General features: G+C 52.0%; 1 protein-coding gene across 1 annotated transcript; it reads right to left on the minus strand.

The window, feature by feature from the left end:
- ATP13A1 (ATPase 13A1) lies at positions 1-27,319 on the minus strand. The gene is made up of 26 exons (XM_077787711.1): positions 27,041-27,319; positions 25,935-26,024; positions 25,509-25,699; positions 25,203-25,275; positions 23,694-23,849; positions 23,488-23,557; positions 22,809-22,915; positions 20,933-21,062; positions 19,649-19,704; positions 18,814-18,940; positions 17,180-17,317; positions 16,854-16,974; positions 15,462-15,619; positions 14,589-14,761; positions 13,653-13,763; positions 13,174-13,299; positions 12,244-12,352; positions 11,146-11,345; positions 9,946-10,042; positions 9,010-9,182; positions 8,364-8,478; positions 7,562-7,758; positions 6,264-6,406; positions 5,159-5,273; positions 4,104-4,247; positions 1-553 (listed from the first exon to the last, which is right to left on the minus strand). The coding sequence occupies exons 1-26, from the start codon at positions 27,317-27,319 to the stop codon at positions 443-445; spliced, it is 3,510 nt and encodes a 1,169-aa protein (XP_077643837.1). The 3' UTR covers positions 1-442.
- Positions 27,320-27,389: the final 70 nt, after the last annotated feature.

The following is a 27,389-nucleotide window of genomic DNA, read 5'->3' on the forward strand; positions in this document are numbered from 1 at the left end:
TTTTGCATTAATTTTTTTTTCCTGTTTATTCCTCAGTTTTTGGGTTTAATTCCCGGATTTTTACACTTCATTCCCAATTTTCGTGTTTCATTCCCATTTTTTGGGTTCAATTCCCGTTTTTTGGCAATTTCGCACCCACAGCCCCTCCCCCAGCCCCGAAATCCGGGATATTTTCACTTCCCCCCATTCCCATTTTTTTTTTCCAGCACAAACAATTCCAACCTCTTTCCCAAAAACAACAACAACAAAAAAACGCCTCGATCGGGATTTTTTCCCAGATTTTTTTTTTTTTTCCCATTGCCAAATTTAAAAAAAAACAAACCAACAAACCATTGGGAGATGCTGGAAAATTCCGGAAGATCCCAAGGAGCTCCGGGGGTTTCTGGGACACACGAGGGGCTGGGCTGGGAATGCCGCGGGTTGGGAATTTTGGGAATGGGGCTCAGGAAGGCAGGCGGAGCCGCGCGCCGCCCAGGAGCCGCTGCAGGAGGCGGTCGAGGCCCAGCGCCAGCAGGAAATCGGCCGCCAGCGCCAGCAGGATCCGCAGCCGGAACTGCAGCGGGAGCGCCGGAATGTTCCAGGGATCCCCGATCCCAAAATCCCAGATCCCCAAATCCCCCGGGAACGCCGGGATGTTCCACGGATCCCCGATCCCAAAATCCCAGATCCCCAAATCCCCCGGGAATCCCGGCATGTTCCACGGATCCCCAAATCCCCCGGGAATCCCGGGATGTTCCAGGGATCCCCGATCCCAAAATCCCAGATCCCCAAATCCCCCGGGAACGCCGGGATGTTCCACGGATCCCTGATCCCAAAATCCCAGATCCCCAAATCCCCCGGGAACGCCGGGATGTTCCAGGGATCCCTGATCCCAAAATCCCAGATCCCCAAATCCCCCGGGAATCCCGGGATGTTCCAGGGATCCCTGATCCCAAAATCCCAGATCCCCCGGGAACGCCGGGATGTTCCAGGGATCCCCAAATCCCCCAGGAATTCCCGAATGTTCCAGGGATCCCTGATCCCAAAATCCCAGATCCCCAAATCCCCCGGGAATTCCCAAATGTTCCAGGGATCCCTGATCCCAAAATCCCAGATCCCCAAATCCCCCGGGAATCCCGGCATGTTCCAGGGATCCCTGATCCCAAAATCCCAGATCCCCAGATCCCCCGGGAATTCCCGAATGTTCCAGGGATCCCCGATCCCAAAATCCCAGATCCCCAAATCCCCCGGGAATCCCGGGATGTTCCACAGATCCCCAAATCCCCCGGGAATGCCGGGATGTTCCAGGGATCCCTGATCCCAAAATCCCAGATCCCCAGATCCCCCGGGAATTCCCAAATGTTCCAGGGATCCCTGATCCCAAAATCCCCGATCCCCCGGGAATCCCGGGATGTTCCAGGGATCCCCGATCCCAAAATCCCCGATCCCCAGATCCCCCGGGAATGCCAGGATATTCCAGGGATTCCTGAATCCCCCGGGAATGCCGGCATGTTCCAGGGATCCCTGATCCCAAAATCCCAGATCCCCAAATCCCCCGGGAACGCCGGGATGTTCCAGGGATCCCCAAATCCCCCAGGAATTCCCAAATGTTCCATGGATTCCTGAATCCCCGATCCCCAGATCCCCCGGGAATCCCGAGATGTTCCAGGGATCCCTGATCCCAAAATCCCAAATCCCCCGGGAATCCCGAGATGTTCCAGGGATCCCCGATCCCAAAATCCCAGATCCCCAAATCCCCCGGGAATGCCGGCATGTTCCAGGGATCCCTGATCCCAAAATCGCAGATCCCCAAATCCCCCGGGAATCCCGGGATATTCCAGGCATCCCTCATCCCAAAATCCCAGATCCCCAAATCCCCCAGGAATTCCTGAATGTTCCACGGATTCCTGAATCCCAGATCCCCAAATCCCCCGGGAATCCCGAGATGTTCCAGGGATCCCTGATCCCAAAATCCCCGATCCCCAAATCCCCCGGGAATCCTGGGATGTTCCACAGATCCCCAAATCCCCAAGGAATTCCCGAATGTTCCATGAATCCCACCCCAAAATCCCTCGGGAATCCCAAAACGTTCAGTGGATCCCACCCCAGATCCCTGAACCCCAAATTCCCCAGGAATTCCGGAATGTTCCACGGATCCCGCCCCAGATCCCCCGGGAATCCTGGGATGTTCCATGAATCCCTGATCCCAAAATCCCAGATCCCCAAATCCCCTGGGAATTCCCGAATGTTCCACGGATTCCTGAATCCCCGATCCCCAGATCCCCCGGGAATCCCAGGATGTTCCACGGATCCCCAAATCCCCTGGGAATTCCAGAATGTTCCACGGATCCCAGATCCCCCGGGAATTCTGGAATGTTCCATGGATTCCACCCCAAAATCCCCTGATCACAAAATTCCCCGGGAATTCCGGAATGTTCCATGGATCCCCAAAGAATTCTGGAATGTTCCGTGGATCCCACCCCAAATTCCCCTGATCCCAAAATCCCCTGGGAATTCGGGAATTTCCCCCGGAATCAGGACCCTCACTGCCCCCTCCCCGTCCCAATCCCCGATTCCCCCCAAGAATGCCACGGGAATTTGGGAATTTCCCCGGGAATTTGGGAATTTTCCCTGGAATCGGGACCCTCATTGCTCCCCACCCCTCCCCCTCCCCGATTTCCCCGGAATCCCACAGGAATTTGGGAATTTCCCTGGGAATTTCCCCTGGAATTGGGATCCTCACTGCCCCCTCCCCATCCCAATCCCTGCTTTCCCCCTGGAATTTCCCCGGGAATTTGGGAATTTCCCCAGGAATTTGGGTATTTCACCTGGAATTTGTGGTTTCCCCCCCATGGAATTTGGGAATTTCCCCAGGAATTTGGGTATTTCACCTGGAATTTGTGGTTTCCCCCCCATGGAATTTGGGAATTTCCCCGGGAATTTGGGAATTTCCCCAGGGAATTTCCCCCAGAATTGGGACCCTCACTGCCCCATCCCTGTCCCAATCCTTGTTTTCCCCAGGAATGCCGTGGGAATTTGGGAATTTCACCTGGAATTTGTGATTTCCACCCCATGGAATTTGGGAATTTCCCCAGAATTGGGACCCTCATCACCCCCCACCCCTCCCACTCTCCAATTTCCCCGGAATCTCACAGGAATCTGGGAATTTCCCCTGGAATTGGGACCGTCACTGCCCCATCCCAATCCCCATTTTCCCCCCCCAGAATTTCCTCGGGAATTCGGGAATTTCCCCCCCATGGAATTTGTGATTTCCCCCCCATGGATTTTGGGAATTTCCCCCCCATGGAATTTGTTATTTCCCCCCCATGGAATTTGTGATTTCCCCCCCATGGAATTCGGGATTTCCCCCCCATGGAATTCGGGATTTTCCCGGGAATTGGTGACTTCCCCCCCATGGAATTCAGGAATTTCCCCCCCATGGAATTCGGGATTTCCCCCCCATGGAATTTGTGATTTCCCCCCCATGGAATTCAGGATTTTCCCAGGAATTGGTGATTTCCCCCCCATGGAATTCGGGATTTCCCCTCCATGGAAGGGGGATTTTCCCAGGAATTTGTGATTTCCCCCCCATGGAATTCGGGATTTTCCCGGGAATTTGTGATTTCCCCCCCATGGAATTTGGGAATTTTCCCCCGTGGAATTCATGACTTCCCCCCCATGGAATTTGTGATTTTCCCAGGAATTCATGATTTCCCCCCCATGGAATGGGGAATTTCCCGGGAATTGGTGACTTCCCCCCCATGGAATTTGTGATTTCCCCCCCATGGAATTGGTGACTTCCCCCCCATGGAATGGGGATTTTCCCGGGAATTGGTGATTTCCCCCCATGGAATTCAGGAATTTCCCCCCCATGGAATTCGGGATTTTCCCGGGAACTGGTGACTTCCCCCCATGGAATGGGGATTTTCCCGGGAATTGGTGATTTCCCCCCATGGAATTTGTGATTTCCCCCCCATGGAATTTGTGATTTCCCCCCCATGGAATTTGTGATTTTCCCGGGAATTCATGACTTCCCCCCCATGGAATGGGGATTTTCCCGGGAATTGGTGATTTCCCCCCACGGAATGGGGATTTTCCCGGGAATTGGGGAACCCCCGGCTCACCTCGGGCGGGATGGGCACGAGGCCGAAGGCCAGGTTGAGCTCGGGGCAGGCGCCGCTGAGCAGCCCCAGCACGGCCCCGGCCGAGAGCAGCAGCGCCCAGAGCAGCGGCCGGTTCTGCGCCAGCCCCGCCATGAACGGCCGGCCCTGGAGAGAAACTGGTTTATACTGGTTTGTACTGGTTTGTACTGGGAGGGATGGGATGGCCGGTTCTGCGCCAGCCCCGCCATGAACGGCCGGCCCTGGAGAGAGAAACAAACTGGTTTGTACTGGTTTATACTGGGAGGGATGGGACAGCCGGTTCTGCGCCAGCCCCGCCATGAACGGCCGGCCCTGGGGAGAGAAACAAACTGGTTTGTACTGGGATGGACTGGGAGGGATGGGACAGCCGGTTCTGCGCCAGCCCCGCCATGAATGGCCGGCCCTGTGAGAGAATTGGACTGGTTTGTACTGGTTTATACTGGGAGGGATGGGACGGCCGGTTCTGCGCCAGCCCCGCCATGAACGGCCGGCCCTGGAGAAACACAAACTGGTTTGTACTGGGACGGACTGGGAGGGATGGGACAGCCGGTTCTGCGCCAGCCCCGCCATGAACGGCCGGCCCTGTGAGAGAATCGGACTGGTTTGTACTGGTTTATACTGGGAGGGATGGGACGGCCGGTTCTGCGCCAGCCCCGCCATGAACGGCCGGCCCTGGAGAAACAAACCGGTTTATACTGGTTTGTACTGGTTTGGACTGGGAGGGATGGCCGGTTCTGCGCCAGCCCCGCCATGAACGGCCGGCCCTGGGAGAGAGAATTGGACTGGTTTATACTGGTTTGGAATGGGATGGACTGGGAGGGTGCTGGGAGGGAACTGGGATGGAACTGGGAGGTTCCAGAAGGGCCTAGAAGGTCCTGGAAGATCCTGGAAGGCTCTGAAAGACCTCGGAAGGTCCCAGAAGGCTCCAGAAGGCCCAGAGGGTGCCAGAAGGCCCTGGAAGGTTCCGGAAGGTTCCGGAAGGTCCCGGAAGGTTCCGGAAGGTCCCGGAAGGTCCCGGAAGGTTCCGGAAGGCGCACCTTGTAGTTGATGGCGAAGGTGGCGGTCTGCAGCGCCACGGCCAGCAGGTACACGGTGCTGTTCACCAGCGACGGCGCGAACTCCCGGCTCACGTCCACGAACTCCTCCTCATCCCTGCCGGAAACCGGGAGCGGTGCCGGGAAACCGGGACCGGCAACGGGAGAACGGGACCGGCAACGGGAAACCGGGACCAGCACCGGGAAACTGGGACGGGCATCGGGAAACCGGGATGGGCAACGGGATCCACCCAGGGAAACCGGGACCGGCACCGGGAAACCGGGATGGGCAACGGGAAACCGGGATGGGCGCCGGGATCCACCCAGGGAAACCAGGATGGGCACCGGAAAAACAGGATGGGCAATGGGAAACCGGGATGGGCACCGGGAAACCGGGATGAGCACCGGGAAAAAGGGATCGGCAATGGGAAACCGGGATGGGCACTGGGATCCACCCAGGGAAACCGGGACCGGCACTGGGAGAACGGGATGGGCAACGGGAAACCGGGATGGGCAACGGGAAACCGAGATCGGTGCCGGGATGGGCACGGGGAAACTGGGATGGGCGCCGGGATCAATGCTGGGAAAATGGGATAAGCACCCGGAATTTTTTGAGGGTTTTTTGGGATTTTTTTGGGGATTTTTTTGGAGATTTTTTGAGACGTTTTGGGAATTTTTAAAAAAATTTTTGGGGGATTTTTTGGGGAATTTTTTGGAATTTTTTTGGGATTTTTTGGGGAATTTTTTGGATTTTTTTGGGGGGATTTTTTAAGGATTTTTTTTTTAATTTTATTTTTTGGGGGATTTTTGGGGGGATTTTTTCATAATTTTGGGGGATGATTTGGTTGGATTTTTTGGTAATTTTTGGGGCTTTTTTGGGTTTTTTTGGGAATTTTTTGGGGAATTTTTTGGATTTTTTTTTGAGAATTATTTATGGGATTTTTTTTAGGTTTTTTTTGGGGTTTTTGGGGGATTTTTGGGGAATTTTTGAGGCTTTTTGGGGAAATGTTTTGGCTTTTTATTGGAATTTTTTGGTAATTCTTTGGGATTTTTGGGGGGATTTTTTTGGGGCTTTTTTGGGGATTTTTTTGGGAATCAGGGGCCTCACCTGGGCTCGCTCCGGGCCTGCGCCTCCTGGTACAGGAACACCAGAGTGAGGAAATGCACCAGGAACTGCAGCAGCACCGTCAGCACCGTGTACAGGTTAAAAATGTTGGGAAGGGGCCTCTCCTTGGAAAGGGTCTTCAGGGGCTGGAAAAAACGGGAATTTTTAATAAAAAATGGTATTGTGGGGAAAAAAATGGGAATTTTGTATAATAAGTGGTATTCTGGGGGGGAAAATGGGGATTTTGTATAATAAGTGGTATTTTTGGGGGGAAAAAATGGTAATTTTTTATAATAAATGGTAATTTGGGGAGAAAAAAAGCCACTTTTTCCTTAATTTTGCCGGATCCCATGGAATTCTTGGCTCCCACCTTGGATTAAAGATGCAGAGGAAGGTCTGGGATGATCCCAGAACAAAAATTGGGATCATCCCAGCTCCAGGAGAGGGCACAATGCTGCCCACCCCATTTTGGAAGCCGCCATTTTGTGACCCCAAAAGGGAATTTTCCTGGGATTTCCCCGAGCCTTTTCCCATGGAATTCCCACCTTGGAGCAGGAGAGGAAGAGGAAGCTTTGGGATCATCCCAGAACAAAAATCAGGATCAGCTCCGGGATTAGTTCTGGGATCATCTCCAGGATCAACTCCAGAAGAGCACACAACACTGCCCACCCCATTTTGCAAACCGCCATTTTGTGACCTCAAAGCAGAATTTTCCTGGGATTTTTCCGAGCCTTTTCCCACGGAATTCCCACCTTGGAGCGGGAGATGAAGAGGAAGCTTTGGGATCATCCCAGAGCTAAAACCGGGATCAGCTCTGGCACAACGCCGCCCACCCCATTTTGGAAGCCGCCATTTTGTGACCCCAAAGTGGAATTTCCCCGGGATTTTTCCGACCCTTTCCCCACAGAATTCCCATGGAATTCCCACCTTGGAGCGGGAGAGGAAGAGGAAGCTTTGGGATCATCCCAGAGCAAAAATCAGGATCAGCTCCGGGATCAGCTCCAGCACAACGCCGCCCACCCCATTTTGGAAGCCGCCATTTTGTGACCCCAAAAGGGAATTTCCCCGGGATTTTTCCGAGCCTTTCCCCACGGAATTCCCACGGAATTCCCACCTTGGAACGGGAGAGGAAGAGAAAGCTTTGGGATCATCCCAGAGCTAAAACTGGGATCCGCTCCGGGATCAGCTCTGGCACAACGCCGCCCACCCCATTTTGCAAACCGCCATTTTGTGACCCCAAAGTGGAATTTCCCCGGGATTTTTCCGAGCCTTTTCCCACGGAATTCCCACGGAATTCCCACCTTGGAGCGGGAGATGAAGAGGAAGCAGCCGGCCAGGAGCAGCCCCTGCAGCGTGGCCTGGAGGTCGCTGAACTTGACCCCCTGCAGGAAGAGCACGCTCTGGCTGTAGGCCAGCACCAGCGCGTTCAGCGCCAGGATCTTGAACATCTGCAGCGTGGTCACCAGCGTGCAGCGGCCCTGCTTGATCACGTGGCAAACTGCGGGGAAAAACGGGAAAAACGGGAATTCCGGGAATTCCGGGAGGTCTGGGAGCCGGGGGGAAAGAAAACCCGGGGGGAAATTGGGGTGTAGGGATGGGTTTGGGGGTGTAGGGATGGGGTGGGATCAGGATTGGTGAGGGTGATTTTTGGTCTCAAATCTGGATTTCAAGAGATCCGTGTTTTGGGAATTCAGGGTTTGGAATTCTGGGAATTCCGGGAATTTCAGGAGGTGGGGGGAAAGAAAACCCGGGGGGAAATTGGGGTGTAGGGATGGGTTTGGGGGTTTAGGGATGGGGTGGGATCAGGATTGGTGAAGCTGATTCTCAGTTTCAAATCTGGATTCCCAAGAGATCCAATTTTGGGAATTTAGGGTTTGGAATTCCGGGAATTTTGGGAATTCTGGGAATCAAGGAGAATTGGGGTTTGCATGGGTTTGGGGTTTTAGGGATGGGGTGGGATCAGGATTGGTTAGGACGAAATCAAGAATGAGTCTCAGCTTCAAATCCGGATTTCCAAGAGCTCCAATTCTGGGAATTCTGATGTGGGATTTTCCATCCCATTCCCATCCCACTCCCGGGGTTTTTCCCGCTTTTTGCACTCACTGCACTGGATGGAGGAGAGTTTGGAGGTGAAGGGGGCGGCGATGCTGGCGTCCCCCAGCTTCACCACGGGGGCCCTCTCCTCTTCCAGGTCCCTCAGCACCTGGCTCAGCCGCTCCTGCGGGATTGGAAATTCCCAAAAATCCCAATTCCCTGGTTTTATGTCCCTTCCCACCTCCAGAATTCCAGTTTTTATTCCCCGTTGATCCCAAATTTCAGGCCCCTCACAGCCCCCAAAATACCAAGGTTTATTCCCTGTTTATCCCAAACCTCAGGTCCCTTCCCACCTCCAGAATTCCAGGATTTATTCCGTGGTTTTATCTCCTTTCCCACCTCCAGAATTCCAGGGTTTATTCCCTGGTTTTATGCCATTTCCCACCTCCAGAATTCCAGGGTTTATTCCACGTTATCCCTTTTCCCATTGAAATTCCCCCTCTTTTCCCCCCATTTCCCACTGGATCCACCTGGAATTTTCGGAAGTTCCCTCCCACAGATTAGGACAGGATTGGGATCAGCTCCATCCCCACCCAAACCATCCCAATATTCCCATTCCCTAAATCCCTCCGCTCCCAGGGCTGAAAATTCCCGGCTAAAATCCCAATTCCTGATTTAAAGCCAAAAAATCCCGGGAAAAATGGGGAATTCCCACCCTGTGGATGGCCAGCTGCTCCTCCCGCTGGGCCAGGAGTCGCTGCTTGGCTCCTCGGGATGAGGGTTTGACATTCCCGGCCGGAATTCCGGCCCTGCCGTCCCCGAGGCCGTCCCGGGGCCGCCGCTTCCGCTCGGGAACGCGCTCCGGAGCGTTGGCCAGCAGGGCCACGCCTGGCAAATGGGGGGAAATGGGGAAAAATCCGGGAAAATCGGGAAAATCGGGGGGAAAAGGGAAAAATCAGGGGGAAAATCCGGGGGAAATTGGGAAAAATTGGGGGAAACAGGGAAAATCAGGGGGAAATTGGGAAAAATTGGGGGAAACAGGGAAAATCAGGGGGAAATTGGGAAAAATTGGGGGAAACAGGGAAAATCGGGGAAATTGGGAAAAATTGGGGGGAAACAGGGAAAATCAGGGGGAAATGGGGAAAAATCAGGGGAGAACAGGGAAAAATCGGGGAAATTGGGAAAATCAGAGGGAAATGGAAAAAATCAGGGGGATTTGGGAAAATCGGGGGGAAACAGGGGAAAATCAGGGAGAAAAAGGGAAAATTGGGGGGAAATGGGGAAAGTCAGGGGGAAAACAGGGAACAAACAGGGGGAAATAGAGAAAATACAGGGGGAAATGGGGAAATGAGGGGGAAATTGTGGGAAAATGGGAAAATTGGGGGGAAACTGGCAGGAAATGGAAAAATCAGGAGGAAATTGGAAAATCAGCGGGAAATGGGAAAATCAGGGGGAAACTGGGGGGAAACAGGGGAAAATCAGGGGGAAAACCACAGAGAAAAACAAGGGAAAAACCCAGGAAAGGAAAACCTGGAATTCCCTCTTGGTTTCCCTTCCCAAAAAAAGGCTCCAAAAGCTGGGAAATGCTGGGAGAGGCACGGCTGGGGTTGGGATTTGGGGGAAATCCGGGGAATTTTGGGAATATCCTGACCCACGTCGGCGTGTTTGAGCGCTCCCACGTCGTTGGTGCCGTCCCCGCACATGAGGGTGCAGTAGCCGAGGCTCTTCAGCGCCGTGATCACGAATTCCTGCCCGGAAAAACATCGGGAAAAGCTCCCAGAATCCCGGAATTCCCAGCTCCCAGTGGGTGGGAAGATGGGGATGGAGCGGGGTTGGCGGCAAGGTTCCGAATTTTGGGAATTCAGGGCTGGAACAAGCTCAGGATTTTTTCATTCCCAGTTTCACCAAGCTTTGAAATTCTGGGAATTCAGGGCTGGAACAAGCTCAGGATTTTTTCATTCCCAGTTTCGCCAAGCTTTGAAATTCTGGGAATTCAGGGCTGGAAGGGGCTCGGGATTCTTTAGGATCAGACCAGGACCATCCCCCCCATTCCCAAACCCACAAAACCCCCGGAATTCCGAGCAGGGATGAGCTCCGAACTCTTTAGGATCGCTCTAGGGCCATCCCCGCATTCCTGAGGATCCCAAATCCTGGGAATTCCCATTCCCAAATCCCCAAATCCCAGAAATTCCCATTCCCAAATCCCCAAATCCCGGAAATTCCCATTCCCAAATCCCCAAATCCCAGAAATTCCCATTCCCAAATCCCCAAATCCTGGGAATTCCCATTCCCAAATCCCCAAATCCCAGAAATTCCCATTCCCAAATCCCCAAATCCCGGAAATTCCCATTCCCAGATCCCCAGATCCCAGGAATTCCCATTCCCAAATGCCGGGAATTCCCATTCCCAAATCCTCAAATCCCAGGAATTCCCATTCCTAAATCCCCAGATCCCGGGAATTCCCATTCCCAAATCCCCAAATGCTGGGAATTCCCATTCCCAAATGCCCAAATCCCAGGAATTCCCTTTCCCAAATGCCCAAATCCCAGAAATTCCCATTCCCAAATGCCCAAATCCCAGAAATTCCAATTCCCAGACCCCCAAATGCCGGGAATTCCCATTCCCAAACGCCCAAATCCCAGGAATTCCCATTCCCATTCCCAAATCTCAGGAATTCCCATTCCCAAACCCCCAAATCCCAGGAATTCCCATTCCTAAATCCCCAGATCCCGGGAATTCCCATTCCCAAATCCCCAAATGCTGGGAATTCCCATTCCCAAATCCCCAAATGCCGGGAATTCCCATTCCCATTCCCCCAAATCTCGGGAATCCCCATTCCCAGCCCCCTCACCTTCTGCTTGGGCGCCACCCTGGCGAAAACGCGGACGTGGGGGATGAGGCGGAGCAGCCGCTGCCGGTCCCGCAGCCGGAGCTGCTCCAGCCCCTCCCCGGTCAGGCAGAGCTCGAAGGGATCCGTCAGATCCCGCAGGGAATCCGGGAACGCCGGCAGCGCCACGGATCCGTCCCGGCAGCGCCACTGCCAGGGCAGCCCTGCGGGAACGGCAGCGGGTCCAGGCGGGATTCCGGAGGGATTCCGGATCCTCAGCTCCATCCCAGCTCCCCACAGCCCTCAAATCCCCAAATGCCAGAAATCCCTGGCATTCCCGTCCCAGATCCCATTCCTGATCCCATTCCCAATCCTATCACAGCTCCCCACAGCCCTCAAATCCCCAAATGCCAGAAATCCCTGGCATTCCCGTCCCAGATCCCATTCCTGATCACATTCCCAATCCTATCACAGCTCCCCACAGCCCTCAAATCCCCAAATGCCAGAACCCCTTGGCATTCCCAACATTCCCATTTCCACCATTCCCATTCCCACCATCCCTGACCCCATTCCCAATCCCATCCCAGCTCCCCACAGCCCTCAAATCCCCAAATCCCAGAAATCCCCGGCATTCCCGTTCCAGATCCCATTCCTGACCCCATTCCCAATCCCATCCCAGCTCCCCACAGCCCTCAAATCCCCAAATCCCAGAACCCCCCGGCATTCCCAACATTCCCATTTCCACCATTCCCATTCCCACCATTCCTGACCACATTCCCAATCCCATCCCAGCTCCCCAGACCCCTCAAATCCTGAATTCCCAGAAGTCCCCAACATTCCCTTTCCCATTCTTCCCATTCCCACCATTCCTGATCCCATTCTCAATCCCATCCCAGCTCCCCACAGCCCTCAAATCCCCAAATCCCAGAACCCCGTGGCATTCCCATTCCCATTATTCCCAATCCCGTCCCAGCTCCCCAGACCCCTCAAATCCCCAAATCCCAGAAATCCCCTGGCATTCCCATTCCCACTCCTGATCCCGTCCCAGCTCCCCAGACCCCTCAAATCCCCAAATCCAGAACCCCCCGGCATTCCCGGCGTTCCCGGCGCCGTTCCCGGTACCGGGGCGCTCCGGGGGCTGCAGGATGAGGATTTTTTCCTTCTGCAGGAAGTGCAGCTCCCGCGCCACATGGCAGGCGGTCAGCGGGCTGTCCCCCGTGATCATCACCACCTGCAATTCCCGGGATTCCGGCAATTCCCAAAAAATCCCGCCTGGATCTCGGGCTGGGAAACGCACTCCGGAAACGCTGGGATGTTCCCAAATCCTGCGGTTTTCCCCTTTTCCACTTGGGATTTTCCCCCTTCTCTTGGAATTTTCCCATTTTCAATCTGGAATTTTCTGTTTTCCATTTGGGATTTTCCCCCTTCTCTTGGAATTTTCCCGTTTTCAACCTGGAATTTTCCCATTTTCAATCTGGAATTTTCCCTGTTTTCCACTTGGGATTTTTCCCATTTTTCTCTTGGAATTTTCCCATTTTCAATCTGGAATTTTCCAGTTTCCAGCCTGGAATGTTCCCTGTTTTCCACTTGGAATTTTCCCATTTTCAATCTGGAATTTTCCCTGTTTTCCACTTGGGATTTTCCCATTTTCCTTTTGGAATCTTCCCATTTTCAATCTGGAATTTTCCCTGTTTTCCACTTGGGATGATCCCCCTTCTCCTCTTGGAATTTTCCAATCTGGAATTTTCCCCCTTCTCCTCTTGGAATGTTCCCCATTTTCAATCTGGAATTTTCCAGTTTCCAGCCTGGAATGTTCCCTGTTTTCCACTTGGAATTTTCCCATTTTCAATCTGGAATTTTCCCATTTTTCAGCCTGGGATTTTCCCCATTTTTCACTTGGAATTTTCCCATTTTCAATCTGGAATTTTCCCATTTTTCAGCCTGGGATTTTCCCCATTTTTCACTTGGAATTTTCCCATTTTTCACCCCGGAAATTCTCGGTTTTCCCCTCCCTGCTGATCCCAAAACCCGGGAATTCCCGGGATTCCTCACGTGGTGGGAAGCGCTCTGGATCTCTCGGATCACGGCCTTGGAGTCGGCTTTGAGCGGGGAGGAGACCAGGATGAATCCCACAAATCTCAGGTCACATTCCAAGGATTCCCTCTTCATCTCCCGCACCTTTTCCATAGAAAAATCCCGGATTCAGCATTCCCAAATCCCTTTGAAAGCCAAATCCCTCCTCCCACCGCTGATTCCTGGGATTTGGAGCATCCCTGGAATGAGTTCAGTGCTCCAAAAAACCTTCCCAAGATCCCAAATTCCCAAAAGAAAATGGTTTTTCCTTGGAAAAATCCCTTTGGGGTGCCCTGAAGGGTCTGAGGAGGGTCTCTGGGACAGCTGGAAATGGGAATTTCCCTGGAAAAACTCCCCCAAAACCCCCAGATTCTACCCCAAAATCACCTCTCCTTTTCCCAACCCCTCTCCCAGCACCTTCCAAACCTGGAATTTTGGGATTTTTCCCGTTTTTTCACCTGCTGGTGGCTCAGGGCTCCCAACTCTTTGTAGCCCAGGGCCAGGACTCGCGCGCCCTCGTAGGAGAATTCCCGATGGATCTCGTGGTAGTTGCTGGGACACTGGGATAACTGGGAAAAAAAAACCCGGAAAATATTCCATGAGTGAGGAATCGGAGGGAATTCCGGAGGCTTTTGATGGAAAATTGGGAAAAATAAGGAGATTTGAGGAGAAAGGGAGGCAGGGATTTGGGAGAATCCATGTGGAATTTGAAGGAATTCAGGATAATTCCATCAGAATTGAAAGCCCCTGGCCTCTTCCATCTCCCTGATTTCCCAACATTCCCAAATTCTCCTTTTTCCCTGGAATTTTCCCTTCACCAGAGCCTGGGCTGCCATTTTGTGCTCCCGGCATTCCCAAATCCCTGCTTTTTCCTGGAATTTCCCCTTTTCCCTGGAATTTCACAGCCTCTGGGCCCATTCTCCCCTCAACACAGGGCAGCCATTTTGTGCTCCCGGCATTCCCAAATCCCTGATTTCCCTGGAATTTCCCCTCACTACAAGCTCTGAGCCCATTCACCCCTCAGCACAGGGCAGCCATTTTGATATTCCCAAATCCCTGCTTTTCCCTGGAATTTCCCCTTTTCCCTGGAATTTCCCCTCACTACAGCCTCTCCCCTCAGCACAGGGCAGCCATTTTGAGCTCCTGGCATTCCCAAATCCCTGATTTCCCTGGAATTTCCCCTCACTACAAGCTCTGAGCCCATTCTCCCCTCAGCACAGGGCGGCCATTTTGAGCTCCCGGTATTCCCAAATCCCTGATTTCCCTGGAATTTCCCCTTTTCCCTGGAATTTCCCCTCACTACAGCCTCTCCCCTCAGCACAGGGCAGCCATTTTGTGCTCCTGGCATTCCCAAATCCCTGATTTCCCTGGAATTCCCCCGTCTTTCCCCTCACCATGGCGTGCAGGGTCTCGGGAGCGCCCTTGACGGCCGCCAGGTATCGGATTTCTCCGGAGGCGTTTTCCAGGGAAGCCAGCACCGCCATCCTCTTCAGGGCACTGGAGAAATGAAAGCGCTGGTGAATTCTCATTCCCGGAGTTTTTAGACTCCTCGGGAAAACTTTCTCATCTGGAAACAAAGGAAATCAGGAAATCCTGAAAGGGGGTGCTGGGAGGGAAAAGGGGAGATTGGGAAGGGCGGGGGGGAAAAGAATTTGGAATTTGGGGTGGGATCCGGGTGAAATTTTGAGGGATTCGGGGGGAATTGTGGATAATTCCATAGGATTTTGTGTGGACAATTCCACAGGATTTTATGGACAATTCCACAGGATTTTGTGGACAATTCCACAGGATTTTGTGGACAATTCCACGGGATCTTATGGACAATTCCATGGGATTTTGTGGACAATTCCACAGGATTTTGTGGACAATTCCACGGGATCTTATGGACAATTCCACGGGATTTTGTGGACAATTCCACAGGATTTTGTGTGGACAATTCCACAGGATTTTGTGGACAATTCCACGGGATTTTGTGGACAATTCCAGGGGATTTTGTGTGGACAATTCCACGGGATTTTGTGTGGACAATTCCACAGAGGGAATCTGATGGAATTTTGGGTGATTTAGGTGGAATTCAGGGGGATTTTTGTGGGGTATTTTTTCTGGCATTTTCCGTGGAGATTCTGTGGTGTTTTTAGTGTGGATTTTACGGAATTTTTGTGAGATTATTTGGGGAGAATTCTTTGCAGCAATCCCGGTTTTTTTTTGAGGTTTTTCCGCCCGAAACGCCTCAGAATTCCAAGGAAAATCGGGAATTTGGGATTTACCTCGGGTCAGGGTCCAGTCCACGGCTGTCAGCATGGCTTTTTCCAGAGGGTCTCCCACGATGGATCCATCCTCCAGCTGCACCAGGGAATGGCAGCAGGCGATGGCTCGGTGAGTTTCCAGAGGGATTTCCGACACTGGCAAAACTTCCTTGCCTTCCCTGAAGGAAAATTCGGAATTTTGGGATCATCCCCCAAAGGGTTTCGTCAAAAGGATTGGTGGGAAATTGAGGTAGGATGGGAAAAAAGGGGAAAATTGGGGTGTAGGGGTTGAAAATTCCATTAAAAATGCAATAAATATGTATAAATCCTATAAAAATCCCATGATAAGCAGAATAAAATGTCACGCAGAAAGAAAAAAAAAAAAAAAAAAAAAAAAGCCCCTAAAAATACATATAGAATTCCACAAGTCCCCGCCACAAAATTCCCTCAAAAAATCCCACAAAACATCCTCAAAAAATCCTATAAAAAACCCTCACAAAGTCCCATAAAACTGTCAAAAAATCCCACAAAAAACCCTCACAGAAGTCACACAAAAAACCCCTCAAAATTCCCACATAAAACCCTCACAAAATTCCCACCAAAAAACCCTCAAAAATCCCACAAATAATCCTCACAAAATCCCACCAAAAAAATGTCATGAAAAATTCCTGAGAGATCCCAAAAAATCTTTACAAAAAATCCCACGAGAAAATCCCAGGATTTTGTTGAATTCGGTGGGATTTTTTTTTTTAATTTTGTGGGATTTTGTATGGGTTTTTTTGGGGGGATATTTTGCAGGGATTTTGTGGGATTTTTGAGAGGATTTTGTGGGATTTTTGGGAGGAATTTGTGGGATTTTTTGTGGGAATTTTGTGGGGTTTTTTGGGGGGATATTTTGTTTGGAATTTGTGGGACTTTTGGAAGCATTTTCTGGGATTTTTGGTGGGACTTTTGTGGGAATATTTTATTGGGATTTTGTGGGATTTTTGAGTGGATTTTGTGGGATTTTTTTGTGAGGCTTTTGTGGAGTTTTTTGGGGGGATATTTTGTAGGGATTTTGTGGGATTTTTGAGAGGACTTTGTGGGATTTTTTGGGGGGATATTTTGTAGGGATTTGGTGGGATTTTTGTGGGGATTTTTTGAGAATTTCCTGAGGGATTTTTTTGGGAAGATCTTTCAGACTGATTTTGGACCTTTTTTCATTTCTTTTTATTATTTTTTTATTTCCTTCCCTTTTATTTTCCTTTTTTTATTTCTCGCTAGGATTCTGTGAAGACCCCGTGGGGTTTTTGAGGGGATTTTTTGGGGGGATTTTTGTATTTCCAGCCCATCGCCCACCCCTTTTATGCCCTCCCAAGATTCCCAACCTCCTCCCAGGGAATTCCCACAGGGAATTTTGGGATCAGGACCCACCTGAGCCCGGCCACCCCTCTGACCACGAGGTGGTCGCTGGTCAAGGTCCCGGTTTTGTCGAAGCAGCAAACCTGAACCTTCCCCGCGAAGGGGATCCGGAACGGCTCCGTGCAGTAAACGTCTGGAAAACGGGAAAAAAACGGGAATTCTGAAGGAAAATCCAAGATTTTGAGGGCAAAATGGGGATTCTGGGGGAAGGTTTTTAAATAAAAATCCTCCAAAATCCTCCCTTTTCCCCACACCAATCCACCCCGACTCTGTCCCTGCTGCCTCGGGGATTCCCAAGGGCTGTTCCCAAAATTCCCGGGATTCCCGGGAAGGCTCACAGAGCTTGGCCAGGGCGATGAGGGAGGTGTTGACGGCCAGGGAGAGCTCGATGGGCAGCTCGGGGGGCACCACGGAGGTCAGGATCAGGGCACACTCCAGGAACAGCCGGTACTGGTTCCGCCGCGGGTCCTTGGTGCCTGGGGAAAAAGGGGGAAAAACGGGATCAGAGCAGGGAAAAACGGGATTAAAATGGGGAAAAACGGGATTAAAATGGGGGAAAAGGGGAATAAAATGGGGAAAAACGGGATCAGAGCGGGGAAAAGGGGAAAAAAATGGGATCAGAGCGGGGAAAAAGAGGAACAAAATGGGGGAAAATGGGATTATAGTGGGGAAAAAGGGGAACAAAATGGGAAAAACGGGATCAGAGCAGGGAAAAAGGGGGGAAAATGGGAAAAACGGGATTAAAATGGGGGAAAAGGGGAATAAAATGGGGAAAAACGGGATCAGAGCGGGGAAAAGGGGGGAAAATGGGGAAAAACTGGATTAAAATGGGGAAAAAGGGGAATAAAATGGGGAAAAACGGGATCAGAGTGGGGAAAAGGGGGAAAAAATGGGATCAGAGTGGGGAAAAAGGGGGGAAAATGGGAAAAACGGGATTAAAATGGGGAAAAACGGGATTAAAATGGGGAAAAAGGGGAATAAAATGGGGAAAAACAGGATCAGAGCGGGGAAAAAGGGGGGAAAGTGGGGAAAAATGGAATTAAAATGGGGAAAAAGGGGAATAAAATGGGGAAAAACGGGATCAGAGTGGGGAAAAGGGGGAAAAAATGGGATCAGAGTGGGGAAAAAGGGGAAAAAGATGGGAAAAATGGGATCAGAGTGGGGAAAAGGGGGAAAAACATGGGAAAAAAGGGGAAGAAAATGGGAAAAACGGGATTACAATGGGGAAAAAGGGGAATAAAATGGGAAAAACTGGATCAAAGTGGGGAAAAAGGGGAAGAAAATGGGAAAAACGGGGAAAAACATGAGAAAAATGGGATCAGAGTGGGGAAAAAGGGAAGCAAAATGGGAAAAACGAGATCAGAGTGGGGAAAAAGGGGAAAACACGGGGAAAAATGGGAGTAAAATGGGGAAAAAGGGGAACAAAATGGTAAAAATGTGATCAGAATGGGGAAAAAGAGGGAAAAATGAGATTGAAATGGGGAAAAAGGGAATAAAATTGGGAAAAATGTGATCAGAGTGGGGAAAAAGGGGAAGAAAATGGGAAAAACAGGATCAGGGAAAAACAGCATCAGAGCAGGGAAAAAGGGAAAGAAAATGGGATTGAAATGGGAAAAAGGGGATCAAAACAGCAACAAAACAGGAAAAATGAGATCAGAGTGGGGAAAAATGGGAACAAAAAGGGAAAAAAAGGATCAGAGTGGGAAAAAACAGGAACAAAATGGGAAAAAAAATGGGATCAGAGTGGGAAAAATTGGGACACAATGGGAAAAACAGGAACGAAATGGGAAAAAAAGGGAACAAAATGGGAAAAAATGGAATCAAAATGGGGAAAAAAGAGGATCAGAGTGGGGAAAAATCGGGATCAAAGTGGGATTAGGGGAAAAATGGGATCACAAAGGGGTCAGGATGAGGGAACATCCCCCGGGGATCCCTCCTGCTGCCGGAATTCCGGGAATTCCGGGATCCCCACCCTGGATCCAGACGTAGGCGGCGGCGGCGATGGCGAAGACGAGGAGGAAGAGGATGAAGATGAAGGTCTCCAGGTTGTTGGCTGTGACCCTCTTCACCCCAAACAGGATCGTCCGGAGCAGCTTTCCCTGGAAAAGCAGCCCTGCTCAGGAATTCCATGGAAATTCCTTGGGAATTCTTTCAACATTCCTTAAAAATTCCAGGCGGTGCTGTTAAAAACCCCAAATCCCTTCAGAATCCTACAAAATTCCTTCAAAATCCCACAGAATTCCCTTAAACAACCACGGAATTCCTTTCAAATCCTACAGGATTCCTTCAAATCCCCCCAAATCCCTTCAAAAATTCCTTCAAAATCCCCCAAAATCCCTTCAAAAATTTCTTCAAAATCCCACAGAATTCCTTAAACAACCACGGAATTCCTTTCAAATCCTACGGAATTCCTTTAAAATCCCCCAAATCCCTTCGAATTCTTTGGATTCTTTCCAAATTCCGTGGGATTCCTCCCAAAGGAGCACAGAATGGGAATTCTGGCTCTGGGAAAAGCCTGGAATTCCTTTGGAGCTTGGGAATTCCGGCTCTGGGAAAAGCCTGGAATTCCTTTGGAGCTTGGGAATTCCGACCCTGGGAAAAGCCTGGAATTCCTTTGGAGCTTGGGAATTCCGACCCTGGGAAAAGCCTGGAATTCCTTTGGAGCTTGGGAATTCCGACCCTGGGAAAAGCCTGGAATTCCTTTGGAGCTTGGGAATTCTTCCCATTCCCGACCTTCTCCTTAATTCCTCCCTGTTCCCGAGCCCCATTTCCCGGAATTCCCAGAATTCCTGGAATTCCCGGCTCACCTGGGCGGTGTTGAAGCCGGTGCGGAGGGCGTAGGCCAGGCACCCGTTATCCACGGCTGCGGAGGGAAAAAAATCCAGGGAATTCCCGGGAAATCCCAAGGAATTCCCCAGGAAGTCCAATCAGGAAATTCCCCCCAAGGGAATTCCTGGGAATTTCAGGATGGCAATTCCCAAGGAGTTTTGGGCAGGAATCTGGGGACTGATCAGTGAGGATTCGTTTCCTGGGAATGCCGGGGTGGGAATGGCTCAGTTTCCCGGGAATGTGGGAGCTGGGAATGGCTCAGTTTCCCGGGAATGCCGGGGTGGGAATGGCTCAGTTTCCCGGGAATGCCGGGGTGGGAATGGCTCAGTTTCCCGGGAATGCTGGGGTGGGAATGGCTCAGTTTCCCGGGAATGCTGGGGTGGGAATGGCTCAGTTTCCCGGGAATGCTGGGGTGGGAATGGCTCAGTTTCCCAGGAATGTGTCACTTTCCTGGGAATCTCTCCATTTCCCGGGAATATCTCAGTATCCCAGGAATCTCTCCATTTCCAGGGAACCTCTCCGTTTCCCGGGAACGCGGGGTGGGATGGTTCAGTATCCCGGGATTCTCCCTGTTTCCCAGGAACACCGGGAGCAGGAATCTCTCCGTTTCCCAGGACTCCCCGATTCCCGGGACTCTCCTGATTCCCGGGACTCCCCCGTTCCCCGGGGCTCCCCCGACTCCCAGGACTCCCCGATTCCCGGGACTCCCCTGATTCCCGGGACTCCCCCGATTCCCAGGACTCCCCGATTCCCGGGACTCCCCCGATTCCCGGGACTCCCCCGTTTCCCAGGACTCCCCGATTCCCAGGACTCCCCCGATTCCCGGGACTCCCCCGATTCCCAGGACTCCCCCGATTCCCGGGACTCCCCCGATTCCCAGGACTCCCCCATTCCCCAGGACTCCCCCAATTCCCAGGACTCCCCCGATTCCCGGGACTCCCCCGACTCCCGGGACTCCCCTGATTCCCAGGACTCCCCCAATTCCCAGGACTCCCCCGATTCCCATGACTCCCCGATTCCCAGGACTCCCCCGATTCCCGGGATTCCCCGATTCCCGGGACTCTCCCGTTCCCCAGGATTCTCCCCATTTCCCGGAATGCCCCCGACTCCCGGGACTCCCCCGATTCCCAGGACTCCCCGATTCCCAGGACTCCCCCGATTCCCGGGACTCCCCCGATTCCTGGGGCTCCCCGACTCCCAGGACTCCCCGATTCCCAGGACTCCCTGATTCCCAGGACTCCCCGATTCCCGGGAATGCTCACGCCGGAGGCCGGCGGCGGCGCGCGGCGGGGGCAGGTGCTGGATGAGCCGCGTGCCCCCGAACAGGACGTGCAGCCGCCCGTCCCGGCCCAGCTCCAGCTCCCGCTCCGGGCTCAGCCCCTCCACCGGCTCCTGCGGACGGAAACGCGGAATGCCCTGGGAATGGGGCACGGGATTCCCGGGGCACGGGATTCCCTGGGAACGGGGCACGGGATTCCCGGGGCACGGGATTCCCTGGGAATGGGATTCCCTGGGAACGGGGCACGGGATTCCCTGGGAACGGGATTCCCTGGGAACGGGGCGCGGGATTCCCTGGGAACGGGATTCCCTGGGAACGGGATTCCCTGGGAACGGGATTCCCTGGGAACGGGGCACGGGATTCCCTGGGAACGGGATTCCCTGGGAACGGGATTCCCTGGGAACGGGGCACGGGATTCCCTGGGAACGGGATTCCCTGGGAACGGGATTCCCTGGGAACGGGATTCCCTGGGAACGGGGCACGGGATTCCCTGGGAACGGGGCACGGGATTCCCTGGGAACGGGATTCCCTGGGAACGGGATTCCCTGGGAACGGGATTCCCTGGGAACGGGGCACAGGATTCCCTGGGAACGGGATTCCCTGGGAACGGGGCACGGGATTCCCGGGGAACGGGATTCCCTGGGAACGGGATTCCCTGGGAACGGGGCACGGGATTCCCTGGGAACGGGGCACGGGATTCCCTGGGAACGGGATTCCCTGGGAACGGGGCACGCGATTCCCTGGGAACGGGGCACGGGATTCCCTGGGAACGGGGCACGCGATTCCCTGGGAACGGGGCACGCGATTCCCTGGGAATGGGGCTGGGCACGTGGGAATTCCCTGGGAACAGGGCTGGGCACGTGGGAATTCCCTGGGAAAGGGGCTGGGGGTGTGGGAATTCCTTGGGAACGGGGCTGGGGGCGTGGGAATTCCCTGGGAATGGTGCAGGGGGTGTGGGAATTCCCTGGGAATGGGGCTGGGGGTGTGGGAATTCCTTGGGAACGGGGCTGGGGGCGTGGGAATTCCCTGGGAAAGGGGCTGGGGGCGTGGGAATGGGGGCACAGAATTCCCTGGGAATGGGGACTGGGAACGGGGCTGGGCACGTGGGAATGGGGCACAGGAACATGGGAATTCCCTGGGAATGGGGCAGGGAATTCCCATGGGAATGGGGGCACAGAGCAGGGAATTCTGCTGGGAATGGGGGCAGGATTCCAGGAATTCCCATGGGAACAGGGACACGGAGCAGGGAATTTCCAATGGGAACGGGGTCACAGATCCAGGGAATTCTGCTGGGAACGGGGACACGGATCAGGAAATTCCACCAGGAACAGGGCAGGGATCCAGGGAACTCCAGCCAGGAACACACCCCAATTCCCACTTTCCCCCCACAATTTTTCCCATGTCTTTCCCAAGTTTCCCCATTTTTGTCCCGTTTCTTTCCCAAATTTTTGTCCCATTTCTTTAATAAGTTTTTCCCATCTTTGTTCCGTTTCTTTTCCAAATTTTTGTCCCATTTCTTTCCCAAGTTTCCCCATTTTTGTCCCATTTCTTTCCCAAATTTTTGTCCCATTTCTTTAACAAGTTTTTCCCATCTTTGTCCCGTTTCTTTCCCAAATTTTTGTCCCATTTCTTTCCCAAATTTCCCCATTTTTGTCCCGTTTCTTTCCCAAACTTTTGCCCCATTTCTTTCCCAAGTTTTCCCCATTTTTGTCCCATTTCTTTCCCAAGTTTTTCCCGTTTTCATCCGATTTTTTCCCAAGTTTTTGTCCCATTTGCTCCCCGGTCTTTCCCCATTTCCTTCCCACGTTTTTCCCGGTTTTTCTCCCCTGTTTTTCCCGAGTTTTTCCCGGTTTTCCCACCTTCATCTGCGGCACGGACTCTCCCGTCAGCATGGCCTCGTCCACCACGCAGCGGCCCCGCAGCAGGAGGAGGTCACAGGGCACCAAATTCTCCTGGGGGGAGCGGCCTGAGGGCGGAAATTCCCAAAAATTCCCAGAATTCCCAACATTCCCAAGCCGAACCCATCCATTGTCCCGCTTTTCCCACTCCAAACCCCACCATTTTCCTGATTTCCCCACTCCAAAATCCACCATTTTCCCATTTTTCCCACTCCAAAATCCACGATTTTCCCATTTCTCCCACTCCAAAATCCTGGAATCCCTGGAATTTAGGGAATTCAGGGAGTTGAAGGATTTGATGGGAGGACGGTGGAAAAGCAGGAAATTCCAGGAAAAAAAATTGGAAAATCCCAGCAATAAAACCTCAAAGTGATCCCAGCCCACCCCTGAAAATCCCAAGAAAATTCCAAGGGGATTTCCCTGAAAATGGGAATCGAAATCCTCAAAATTCCACTTCATTCCAAGGGGGAAAAATTGCAATTTTCAGGAGATTTTTCCATGAAAATCCCCATTTTAAGGGTTTTAAGGGTGTTTCCCACTAAAAATCCCGTTTTCCCAGAGGGTTTTCTACGGGAATTCCCATTTTAAATGCGTTTTCCATGGAAATTCCCATTTTCCCATGAAAATTCCCATTTTTTACCGATGGAAACGATGTCCCCGGCGATGATCTCATCGCTGGAAATCGGGCGCCACTTCCGGTTCCTGTAGACCTGGAATTCCCAACAAAAAAATAAAAAAAAATCCCAATTTTTGGGCGGAAATGAGCGGGAAAAGCGGCCGGGCCGGGGGAAAACAGGGAATTTTTGGCGGGAGCGGGGCGGAATTCCCGGAATTGTGGGTTTTTACCTGGATGGGGAAGGGTTTGTTGCCCATTTTCCGGATTTCCGAGAGGTTCCGGAGCTGCTGCTGCACCAGGGAGGCCTCGAAGGCCACGAGCATGGAGAGGGTGAAGAGGCTGTAGTACCAGAACTCGTCCAGGCACCACAGCCCCACGCACAGCACCTGGGAAAACACCGGAAACTTGGGAATCCGGCCTGGAAAAGCGGCCTGGAAATACGGGAAAGCGTCCTGGAAAAGGAGCTCAGAAACTTGGGAACGCGTCCTGGAAAAGCGGCTCAGGAATTCATCCCAGAACCCATCCCAGATTCCGTGCCAGGATCCATGCCAGAATCTTGGGAGTGCAGCCTGGAAATTTGGGAATGTGTCCTGGAAAAGGATCCCAGAAATTTGGGAATGCATCGTGAAAAGTTGGGAATCCATCCTGGAAAAGGAGCTCAGAAACTTGGGAACGCGTCCTGGAAAAGCGGCTCAGGAATTCATCCCAGCATCCATCCCAGATCCCATGCCAGAATCTTGGGAGTGCAGCCTGGAAATTTGGGAATGCACCCTGGAAAAGAATCCCAGAAACTTGGGAATTCACCCAGAAACTTGGGAATGCATCCTGGAAAAGCAGCTCAGGAATTCACCCTAGAATCCACCCCAGATTCCGTGCCAGAATCCATGCCAGAAACTCGGGAGTGCAGCCTGGAAATTTGGGAATGCACCCTGGAAAAGGATCCCAGAAATTTGAGAATGTGTCCTGGAAAAGGATCCCAGAAATTTGGGAATGCATCCTGGGAAGTTGGGAATCCATCCTGGAAAAGTAGCCGAGGAATTTGGGAATGCGTCCTGGAAAAGTGGCCCAGATCTTTGGGACTGAGTCCTGGAAAACCATCCCAGAAATCTGGGAATCCATCCTGAAATCCGCCCCGGATCCTTCGGAATGCAGCCCGGGAATTTGGGAATGCGTCTTGGAAAAGTATCCCCAGGAATTCACCCCAAATCCTTGGGAATGTGTCCTGGAATCCATCCCAGATCCTCGGGAATCCACCCCAGAATCCATCCCAGATCTTCCAGATTCCATCCCAGAAATTTGGGAATGCAGCTAAGAAATTTGGGAATGTGGCCTGGAAATTTGGGAAAGTATCCTGGAAAAGGATCCTGGAAATTTGGGAATGGAGCCCAGAAACTTGGGAATGCACCCAGGAATCCAACCCAGAATCCATCCCAGATCCTCCAGATTCCATCCCAGAAACTTGGGAATGTATCCTGGAAAAGTTCCCAGAAACCTGGGAATGCAGCCCAGAATTCCTGAAATTCCAGCCCAGAATTCCTGGGATTCCAGCCCAGAATTCCTGAAATTCCAGGAAAAAAGAACCAAAATTGACCCAACCCATCCCAGAATTCCCCAGGTTTTTCCAGGAATGGGAATTTTCCCTGGAATTATTCCCATTTTTAGCAGATTTGGGGATTTTCCCCATGTTTTTCCCTGGTTTTTCCCAATTTTTAATTCCCGTTTTTTATTCCCATTTTTACCTGGAAAACGAAGAACGGAGCCGTGGCTCTTTCCTTGAAAAGCTCCAGGAATTCTGGCACCACCATTTCCGCCCTGGAAGGAGGAAAATCCTTAAAAAAATCCCAATTTTCCCACCCAAAATATCCCAAAAAAATCAGGATTCATTCCCAGAAAATGCCTCAAAACAATCCCAAATCCAGGAGGAAAATCCCAAATTTTTGGGAGATTTTCCAGCAGATTTCGGATTTTTGTTCTGGACTATTTAAAGATTTTTCCCAGAATATTTTGGGATATTTTCCCAAAATTTCCCCCCAGGAAAAACTCACTTGTTATTCCCATATTTCCTCTCAGCTTCCCGAATTTCCTGCTCCTCCTGGAATCCTCTGGAATTCTGGTAAAATCCCATGGGATGCTCCACAGGGAATGCCACGGGCAGGAATTGTTTTTTTCCATGGATTTCGTAGCAATATTTGATTTTTTGGAATTCAAAACTCAAAGCTTCCAGCCCATCTTCACCCTGGGATAAAAAAAAAAAAAAAAAGGGAAAAAAATTCCAAATTTGCCATTCCTGGAAAAAATTCCAGCCTGGACAGGGCAAAAATCCTGGAATTCCAAGGGTTTCCAAAGGAAAAATCCCAAAATTCCCATTTTTTCCTGGGGGATTTTGCCTGGAATTCCCAGATTTTCTCCACAAATTGGATTTTTGAGGATAAATCCCAGCAGAATTCCCGGAATTCCCGAATTTCCCTCACCTGCTCCCTGTGGATTGGCACCAGTTCCACGGAGCCGTTGTTGGGGGTCGGCACCACCTTGGCCAGGGTGGCTTTTTGGGGACAGGGCTCCTGGAAAAACAGCAGGAAAATCCCTTCAGAACCCCTCAAAATCCCAGTTTTATCTGTTTAAAATCCCATTTTTTATCGCTTTAAAATCCCATTTTTATCCCTTAAAATCCCTTTTTTTATCCCTTTAAAATCGCATTTTTTATCCCTTTAAAATCCCATGTTTATCCCTTCAAAATCCCAATTTTATCCCTTTAAAACTCCAGCTTTATCCCTTTAAAATCCTAGCTTTATACCCCAAACATTCCATATTTTATTCCTTTAAAATCTTGTTCATTTCAAATCCCGACTTCAAACCCCATATATTCCATATTTCATCCCGTCAAAATCCCGTTTTTTATTCTTTTAAAATTCCATTCCTTAAGACTTCGCAATCTTCTATTTATATTTTGAATATCCTACATTTTATTCCTTTGATAATCCACATTAACCTGTTTAATTCATGCCCAAAATTCCCTTTAAACCCTGAACCCCCTCAGACCCCAAATCTCCCCCAAATCCTCCCAAAATCCCCTCAGACCCCAAATCCTCCCTCAGATCCCAAATCTCCTCAGCCCCTAAATCCCCTCCCAAACCCAAAATCCCCCCTCAGACTCCAAATCTCCCCTTAGACCTCAAATCCCCTCAGACCCCAAATCCTTCCTCACACCCCAAATCTCCCCCAAACCCTAAATCCTCCCAAAATCCCCCCTCAGCCCCAAATCCTCCCTCAGACCCCAAATCCGCCCCAAATCTCCCCTGAGCCTCAAATCTCCCCCAAATCCCCTCAGCCCCAAATCTCCCTAAAATCCCTTTAGACCCCAAATCTCCCCAAAATCCCCTCAGACCCCAAATCTCCCCAAAGTCTCCTCAGTCCCCAAATCCCCTCAGCCCCCAAATCCCCCCTCAACTCCAAATCTCCTCAGCCCCAAATCCCCTCAGTCCCCAAATCCCCCCTCAGCCCCCAAATCCCCTCAGCCCCAAATCCCCTCAGACCCCAAATCCCCTCAGCCCCAGCCCCATCCCTTTCCCGCACTCACCCTCACGCAGCTGAGCGCGCACTCGGCGTGCACCGACCAGAGCCCGGCCAGCGCCGTCAGCAGCTGCAGCGCCGCGATGGCGCCGAGCGCCAACAGCGCCGCCTCGGGCGGTCCCGCCTCCCCCGCCGCCCACAGCCGCGGCCCCCACATCCACAGCCACGCCGGGTAGAGCCCGGCGGCGAAGGGCAGCACGGTGCCGCGGAGCAGGCGCGGCCGCCGCCGGTAAAGCGTCACCGACGAGACCAGCTCGTCCTCGGGGGCTGCCGCGGCCGCCGCCATTTTCCCTCCGCCCTCGCCGCGCCGCTTCCGCTTCCGGCTCTGCGCCTGCGCCGCGCGCGCGGTTCCCGCC

Source organism: Lonchura striata, chromosome 21, assembly GCF_046129695.1.
Source record: "Lonchura striata isolate bLonStr1 chromosome 21, bLonStr1.mat, whole genome shotgun sequence".
NCBI lineage: Eukaryota > Metazoa > Chordata > Aves > Passeriformes > Estrildidae > Lonchura > Lonchura striata.

Coding starts and splice junctions, on each gene's coding strand:
- ATP13A1 (XM_077787711.1), bottom strand. CDS start 27,319: ATGGCGGCGGCCGCGGCAGCCCCCGAGGACGAGCTGGTCTCGTCGGTG. Junction 14,762..15,461: donor GGACTGGACCCTGACCCGAG/GTAAATCCCAAA, acceptor CTTTGTTTCCAG/ATGAGAAAGTTTTCCCGAGG. Junction 13,300..13,652: donor GAGCCCTGAGCCACCAGCAG/GTGAAAAAACGG, acceptor TCTATGGAAAAG/GTGCGGGAGATGAAGAGGGA.